The following is a 9233-nucleotide window of genomic DNA, read 5'->3' on the forward strand; positions in this document are numbered from 1 at the left end:
TATGGCTCATTTCAGGTACCAGCCTGCCACCAGTGAACGTCAAGTTGGGAAGAGGTGAGCCGCAGCAGGCCATTTCCATCACACAGATGAGAGCTGTAACTCACTTCCCGAACATCGATAACAGTAAAATGCACTGTAATAATTAGGAAGCACCACGGTCGGTCTATGGGAGGTGGACCGAGTGGGGAGGGAAGCCAGCACTGGCCCGGCAAATGGATGCGGGCTGCGGGGCCAGAGTTCAGGCCTGAGACTCCAAAGCACAGCGCGGGGGTTGGTTCTGCCTGGGTGAGTCCTCTTGGATGATGCAGAATCCTTGTTCCCCCTCGGGCAGGAAGACATCAGAGGATGGCCGAGGAGGCTGGGCTCACGTGTGGGAGCCGAGGAGGACCAGGCGGGAAACGGGGGAGCTGGGGCTCGGGGCGGCCAGCTCTCGCTTGGCCTTCGGGTCAGGCGCGGATGTCACGGGCCATCCCTGGGTGACCTGGTAGCTCCTCCACATGCTCTCTGCTTAGACTTGTTTCACATCTCTCACCCGGAGCTGCGGCCATTTGCATGTATTTCTCCCCAAAAGGCAGGGAAAATGATGTAATTAACCTTTTATCTCCAGAACTGAATGCCCAGACATTTAACAAATTGCCAACAAATTATTTTTGGAATTAATAAAAATTAATTTATTAGGTGAGCTTCTAACTTAGAAGATTGTTTTTAAGAAAACTGATTGGTACCATCAGGTTATTAATCTTAGACAAGATTCATTTTCTTTATGGAAAAACGTGTTGTCTCTAAACTGGTAAAACTGTCATACCTAAAATGGCCACTCATTAGGACAATCTTGAGGTCATATTTTCTTGTGAATTCTCCATTGTCTAAAGAGTAGACCAAAAAAGTTCGCATTCTCTTTTATGATTGGGACGAGTCATGATTTTCATACACATCAGAAGGAAGATATTTTTAAAAGAAAAGAAGGAGAGGGAGGCTATTTCTCTCTGAATTTGGAAAGACTCGATCTCATTACCTGTATGTCAAAGTATTTTTTTTCCATTTGGGTTCACCTGGGAAGAGGCGATAGTCGGCCACGTCGGGAACTCCACAGCGAGGCCTCTTGATCACGTCCATCGTAGCTTGGTCTAACTTCCCGGTGACTCGGAGGCCGAAGAACTCCTGCAGCTCCTTAATCTTTTTAACTGTGGAATTGCCTCCTCTTGCAACCATCTCCCCAATCTGGGGCCCTCCTTTCCTTGTGTAATACTTGTCAAGGTACGCCTGAAACGGAGAGGCAGGCTGACGTCTACAGCGCAAGCTCTGAGCAACACTTATGCTCAGGTAAGACAGGACAGTATTCTTGTTATGCTAAAGACAGTCTGCACAGCATTTGCCACTTTTGAAAAAAAAATTAGATATACTTGCTTATATAAAGCTTAGATAGATAAGTCCAAGTTAGTAACAACACCTATCTTGGAAAGCGGGATTTTAGATTTTTTTATTTGCATACATTTTGTGCTTTTTCTACAATGAACTGCTATTTTAAGAGAAAAAAAATATTAGAAAGAAAATAATGTGAGCATTTTCCCCACAGCCCATTTATCTGTACTGAAGTCTTTAACAATTTGCAAAATAAAGACTATCCTATTTCTCTGTAAGCAACTATCAGTGTCGCCTTTTCATTATACACTGTGAAAGAGCAGTGTGTTCTTAACTCTGTGAGGCCACATAGTGCAGGCTCTCATTTTATGTGAAAGCAGTAGGTGTCAACCTGTTTCCTGACTGAGACTTTTAAATAATTTAGGTGTGTTCAATACGTGGGGTGTTTTTCAAGGGGCAGGTTTTCTAGGACTAACTGTTCCTTGAAGCAAATATTATCAATTTAGACATAAATATAATGTTTTCATTTGCATTTAAAGGCTTAAAACCCCTAATATATCACTCAAAACACTCTGTATGACTTATCAGGTGAAGTGAATAACATAGTCACGCAAAGGCAGGTTTAGTGCCTGCTGTTGTCCTAGGAATTTCAGAAAGCAGCTAAGATTTATATCTGTATTTTATTAAACATGAATGTTCATATTTATATAAGATGTATATGTATATAAAATTATTTGTATATCATATGAACTAATTCAGAAACCATGTGTTTTATTATATTCTATATAAACTATGTGTATCATTCATTTCCATTAAATATATTTATGTATAAGTAATAAAATATTGGAAGTAATCTTAATATCTAACAATAGGGAATGTGTTAGATACATTATTATATACTGATTTGAAATAATACTAGGCCTCTGCTAATATCACATTTTTGAAAAATATTTAGTGGCATGTGTAATGATTCAATATAATGGCAATACACTGAGAAAAGCAGAAGTGAAACCTTTATACAGATTATAATCACAATTTCATACATAAACCAAATCATATAATGTATATGTATTATGTTCATATTTATTATCTCTGTATGTTAATATATCAATAATAATGGCAGCATGTATATTAACATTTAAAGTTAACATACTAATCAATACACTGATAATTAGCACATATAATTTAATAGAGTGAACATAAGTAACATAAATAATAGAAAGAAATATATCTGAATATTAATCTTGCTTATCTCTGGGTTGTAAAGTTATGGGTGACAATTTGTCTTTATCCTTTCCTATATCCCAAAGATTTCTTATTTCAACATAAGCTGTAATTGTTAAGCAAAAAGTGAAAAGGAATAAGACTCACTTGTTTAGACAAGGTGCTCTGTGTCCTTACTGTGTCCTTCCTGTGGGCTCAACCAGCCCTTAGTCCTTGGCCTGCTTGTGAGCAGACCTCACTTCCTTGGTGGTTGTTCTTTGTAAAATCTTAGTGAGATAAGAACCCAAGAGGAGAAAAAGGGTGAGGGAGCCCTGGAACCCAGGAGAGGTGCCCTGAAACAGAGGTGCGACTATTTGCTTTCATTTCTATGTCTCATTAAGCTATCTGATATACGCATTTATGTTTCTGATTCTTTTGGCAAGATGACGTTGATTCTCTGAGCTATTCTGTTTGCTCAAGCGGATGCTGTAGCCATACAAGGCTCATGGTAAGTCTGAATTACAGTCTTGAGAGGTGAGCTCTGTGTGGAGCTCTGTGCTCCATATGTTCTGAGGCTGTTTAAATTTCAAATATTTTGTTTCCTGTTAGATTATGTGTTACAGTTACACTCTAAACTCTAATTTTGATTTCACAAAATATGGTCCCATAAGAAGATGCTTTGGCCACCTGCTGCAAAGAACTGACTCATTTGAAAAGAACTTGATGCTGGGGAAGATTGAAAGCAGAAGGGGACGACAGAGGATGAGATGGTTGGATGGCATCACCAATTCATTGGACATGGGTTTGAGTAAACTGTGGGAGGTGGTGATGGACAGGGAGGCCTGGTGTGCTGCAGTCCACGGGGTTGCAGAGAGTCAGACACGACTGAGTGACTAAACTGAACTGAAGAATTTACATTTTTTTCCAAAAATATTGCATTTGATATTATTTTCCTGGATCACTGTGTTTTTGGCAACCCCCACCCACTTCCTCACCTCATCCTAGTTTATCACTCTATATCTGTGTGTATTCATATACACACATTTCTATTTGCAAACTTGGCTTGTACTATAATAATAATAGTGATAAATCTCTTTTAATGTATATTAAGCATCTTCTTCAGCTCAGTGTATTTTCTGAAATATTTGTCACTTTTAAACATGATGTTTACGAACATATAAACATCAAAATTTTATTATGATATAATAATAAAATCAGAAGAAACCAAAATTTGAGTATGCTGCTAAGTCACTTCAATCGTGTCCGACTCTGTGCGACCCCATAGATGGCAGCCCACCAGGCTCTCCCGTCCCTGGGATTCTCCAGGCAAGAACACTGGAGTGGGTTGCCATTTCCTTCTCCAATGCATAAAAATGAAAGTGAAGTCACTCAGTTGTGCCCGACTCTCAGCGACCCCATGGACTGCAGTCCACCAGGCTCCTTTGTCCATGGGATTTTCCAGGCAAGAGTACTAGAGTGGGGTGCCATTGCCTTCTCCAAAATTTGAGTATAATGGCAATTTAAAAATATCTTTATGCAGAGAAAGTGAAAGGGTAGTAAAGGCACCTGAATTTAACAATTTGTATTTGGAAGTTTTTTAATTTTTATTTTCTTCAACTTTTAAGTTAATAATGCTGCTTGCTGCTGCTGCTGCTAAGTTCCTTCAGTTGTATCCTACTCTGTGTGACCCCAGGGACAGCAGCCCACCAGGCTCCTCTGTTGACGGGATTCTCTAGGCAAGAATACTGGAGTGGGTTGCCATTGCCTTCTCCATAAGTTCATAATAATGTGATAATAAAAGCTTCTATTATTTTAAGGACAACTTAACAGCCCGTATTAAATGTCATATTGATATTACTACTTAAAAACAAACAAACAATAGGCTAAAACTCTGGGTGATGAGACTAATTATTTCATGTTTTCCCAAGCCTTTGTGATAATTAGCCAATGAGAATGGAAAAGATACAAGCGGGCATGAAATAAATCAATTAAAAACCTGTTTATCTTTGCAAGAATGGACTATTGTGTTCCTGGGTGGAGGCAGAGGTGACTAGCACTTGGAAACATTTCCTGCCTGGAGTTCCCAGGCACAGTTTGCCTGCTATAGGTGAGCGGTCGAGAGAGAAGCGAGCAGGGTGGAGGCCCAGGCCCCGGTGTGTGCTGGCCTGACTCTGGACTCAGCGGTGCCCTCCTGCCATCTGGCCTGCTGCCCCAGGCTGCTGCACTCGCTCTTTCCTCTGCCTGGACAGCTCTGTCTCCAGATCTTCACACGACTGAGAAGGTCAGGTCCACATAGTTCTTTACAGAGTTCAGGTTCATTGCAAATATCCCTTCCTCAGAAAAGCCTTCCTGGACTACTCAGGTGAGAATGCCCCCCTCCCCCTCCATGGCCCAGGGTGAAAGTGAAAGCTGCTCAGTCGTATCCGACTCTTTGTGATCCCATGGACTATACAGTCCATGGAATTCTCCAGGCCAGAATACTAGAGTGGGTAGCTTTTCCCTCCTGCAGGGGATCTTCCCGACCCAGGGATCAAACCCAGGTCTCCTGCATTGCAGGGGGATTCTTTACCAGCTGAGCCACCAGGGAAGCCCAAGAAAACTGGAATGGGTAGCCTATGTCTTCTCCAGCGGATCTTTCCGACCCAGGAATCGAACCGGGGTCTCCTGCATTGCAAGCAGATTCTTTTACCAACTGAGCTGTCAGGGAAGCCATTCAATAAATAATTGCTAAATGAATAAACTTAAGCTGTTTTATGAAATAAATCTATTTTCATGTCGTTTCATTTGTTGTATTGTTGACTGAGTTGTTAGCTATTTCTTTAAACTATAAGATGGGACAGTAATTCTTTCTAGTCATTGGGATGCACTTAGGAGGTTTGCCTAGATCAGACCAGCCTGCTGAAGAGTGATACCCTTTCCTTCCTGGAGCTGACGCCTAGGACCACTGCAGGCAGGAGAAGGCCTGTTTGCCAGGTGTCAACAAGTTTCCTTGATCCTTGGTCGAAGGTCTTTCAAAGTATGTCATAAGGGAGACTGAAAGGGCTTGACTAGCTTTGGAGAGAAAGGATAAAGGGTCATTGTGAAAGTGACAGTGTTAGTTGCTCAGTCGTGTCTGACTCTGCAATCCCATGGATTGTAGCCCTCCAGGTTCTTCTGTCCATGGGATTTCCCAGGCAAGAATACTGGAGTGGGTTGCCATTCCCTTCTCCGTGGGATCTTCCCCACCTAGGGATCAAACCCAGGTCTCCCACACTGCAGGCAGATTCTTTACCATTTGAGTCACCAGAGAAGCCCCAGGGGGTCACTAGAGATCCCTAACATTCCAAGAACACCTAATTCTTTCCCAATACTCTTAGCAAGGACAGATTTCTTTCAAGGCTCACTGGCCTTACTCCTGCATAGACCACTATGGGGTCAGTTAACTGTTTTCTGAAAGGTCCGATAATATTTTCTGTTTCATCACGTGATTTCCACCATTGTGGTACAAATGCAGTAGATGATTTGTAAACAAACAAGGGTGGCTGGTTTGGGCCCAATGAGCATAGCTTGTCTGAACCTGGACAAAACCACGATTTTCAGCCACCAGATCAGTTCTAACCTCAGCATGACACCTTCTGGAGGTCCAGCGGCATGAAACTGGGTAAGCGACAGTTACATGTCAGGAGAAGGGAGGCAAAGCCTGGTGGCAAAATGCGATTGGAAATAGACCCAGTTAATATTCTGAGATATGTTATTTAGAATTTAGCTCATCTGAAAGTGGTTTCAAGTCAAAGAACGTTCAACTCAAGTCTGTACCCGGCATCCACTGTGCTGTTTATATGGAGGGCTGATATTCAAAATGTTGAATGATCGGAGTGGCAGGAGGACTGATCAGTTAGAAAGCAAGAGTGGCGTGAGCCATCAGTAGGGACCCGTGGTGTGTACAGAAGAAGCAGCCCACGAGTGTGGCCTGGCAGGTAGGAAAGCAGTCCCCAGCAGGGCTGCAATCACAAGTGTGCTGTCTTTGTGACAGATACACCAAACAGAGGCCCTGGTGCAAAAATGTCTCACTACACACCTTTCACTAACGTTGGAAATTCCTCCACTGAAGATTTATTTCTTTAGGCTGAAGTTTGACACCTTTGTTTTAAATGTAAAAAAGAACAAAAGCAAAAAAATCCCTCCCATCCCCCCACCCAAACAAACAAACAAACAAAAAACACCCAAAAAACGCTTGTTGGAAGCAAATATACATTGAATTACTTTGAGTCACTCTTAGTCTTTGAAGGAGTTCTGGTATGCTGAATAAACTATTTGTATTCGATCCTTGCCAACAGTCAGTTGGGAGAGATTTTAAAAGAGAAAGATACAGAAAGTGTAAGTAAATAAGGGACTTTGGGAATATGCTTTAGAGAGGAAAGACCTTGGCATGAGAAGTGGGTTGGCATCCAAGAAAAATTTGGTTCACTTCAAATTTTGATCAAGTTTGCCCTGAGTATAAAAGCCATTTTTCTGAAAAGTGAACACAGGAAATCTTTCTGTTGTGACTGTTAGGAATCTTAGCACTAAATTTGCAACCCACCTCTGCTGTGCCACGGAGAAGGCGATGGCACCCTACTTCAGTACTCTTGCCTGGAAAATCCCATTGATGGAGGAGCCTGGTGGGCTGCAATCCATGGGGTCGCGAAGAGTTGGACACGACTGAGCAACTTCACTTTGACTTTTCACTTTCATGCATTGGAGAAGGAAATGGCAACCCACTCCAGTGTTCTTGCCTGGAGAATCCCGGGGACGGGGGAGCCAGGTGGGCTGCCGTCTCTGGGGTTGCACAGAGTCGGACACGACTGAAGTGACTTAGCAGCAGCAGCTACTGTGCAAATCTTACACTTTGGTTTTTATTTTTCTGCCCTTAGTTTTCCTTCTACGTTGTTCCTCAAACACTTCTTTGTCTTTCTGTAATGCTGGTATTTTTGCAAGCCCCCTCAAATTCTGTGTGCAGCAAAATACCTGGATAGATATTCACTCATGTATTTATGCAATCTTGCAACACAGATACTCAGTGTGTACTAGACACCAGTCTCAGCTGTACAGGGAATCGTATCCATCAGATTTCAGTGGACTTAGAAGATGATTTCAAAACCACAGCAGATATTCCTGATTTTCTTATTATTATCCCCTTTAGATTTTCTGGGGCAGGAGGGGGAAGAGGGAATTGTGCAAAGATTCACCAACCTGTGCAAGGCGGTAGTTGTTCCTTGAGGTCCTGGGGGAGGCTGCAAGTAGGGAGGGGGCTGCGGTGGAAAACTTCAGAGCGGTGATGAGGAGGACAGCAAGGCCAGATGCAGGAAGCACCTTCATCTCCTCTTGGCGGATCGGTAATTATAGCAACCCTAGGGGACGCGAGACAGTGCATGTTTGCACTTCAACCTTGAGCTGCTTTTATAGAGTCAAACAGGTCTGGGCCCTCAGAGTAAGGATGATTCATGTCTCAAAAGGTAATTATACAGCTCCTTTCTCCCCTGATGATGGGGTAACACAGTAGGACACAGGAGTCAGGGAAAGCTTCATTCTTTGCCATTTATCAAGTGGCAAAAGGAGGAAAAACAATCACTTCCAATGCAGTTTGTCAGCTATTAATAATTCCACGAATTGGAGTAAACAGGATTAATCTGAGCCCATCTCAAGTGAAACCTTTGGTAAGTATCAGTTTGGGGCCTTGTCCATTCTACTTGCAGGAAAGGTAAACGAATAGAATATACTTTAATTTGTCCTCAGTAATTCTGGGCTCCCCACACACTCACCCCTATCACCTTCTTCTGCATTCACTTGGACATTTCTCAGAAACGAATGCTGCTTATAATGATGGTGCTGGGACACGTAAGATCCTGAGTCATCAAGGAAACAGTACATTATTCTGTGCTGACTTAGGTTGCAAGGTACACTGGTAACTGTTAGAAAGCTTTTGAATAAGTTAGCACAAGAGAGATGTTCTTTGTTAACTGAAATATTAAATTCCGCATTCTCTGTGCACTCTGGTTAACTAGCGTCATACTCTTGTTCCTGGCTCTGATTTAGATGAATCGTGACTTAAAGATAGCATGCAGAAGTGGTGCAAAATCACTTTGGCATCAACTAGAGATTAAATTTCGTTTAAGATACTTTCTAGCTGTGTGATTTTGGACAAGCTATGTAACCTCTGAACATCAGTTTGTTTTAATCTGCAAAAGACTAACTAAGGCTGTGTGCAAGCTCGTCACATTACCGAGGTAGCGCAGCAGGCAGCATGATGTCTGTGGGCACCACTTGCATCCAGTAGACCTGGGCTCAAATGCTAGTTCTGACACCTGTCCATATGGCTTTGAGCAGGTTACTTAATGTTTTTCAGCTATGTAATTTCTCCTGAAAAACGGGGGAAAAGGTGCTTACTTTGAAGAATTGTTATAAAGGAGTAAATCAGGTCGTAACAAAGCAGAATGCTCAGTAGACATCAGCTCTTACAAAATAATGTTCAATTTATCTTTTTACTTTGATACCAGGCACTAGGTAGGCTTTTAATTAATGATTTTTGAATACATGTGCTATTATTCGGTTGCCCAGTTGTATCTGACTCTTTGTGATGCCCTGGACAGCAGCATGCCAGGTCCCCTGTCCTTCACCATCTCCTGGAGCTTGCTTATACTCATATCCAT

The 9233-nt window shown here is 42.3% G+C and overlaps 1 protein-coding gene across 1 annotated transcript in view; it reads right to left on the bottom strand.

Annotated features, from left to right (window-relative positions):
• Positions 1–7907, bottom strand: part of MMP20 (matrix metallopeptidase 20) — a 60536-nt gene extending 52629 nt beyond the window's left edge. The window contains exons 1-2 of the mRNA XM_005689365.3: positions 7777–7907; positions 1016–1263 (exon numbers count right to left, since the gene is read on the bottom strand). Of these exons, the coding sequence (XP_005689422.1) occupies positions 1016–1263; positions 7777–7902 (374 nt within the window). The 5' untranslated portion in view covers positions 7903–7907. The remainder of the gene's footprint in view (positions 1–1015; positions 1264–7776) is intronic.

This window comes from Capra hircus, chromosome 15 (assembly GCF_001704415.2).
Source record: "Capra hircus breed San Clemente chromosome 15, ASM170441v1, whole genome shotgun sequence".
NCBI lineage: Eukaryota > Metazoa > Chordata > Mammalia > Artiodactyla > Bovidae > Capra > Capra hircus.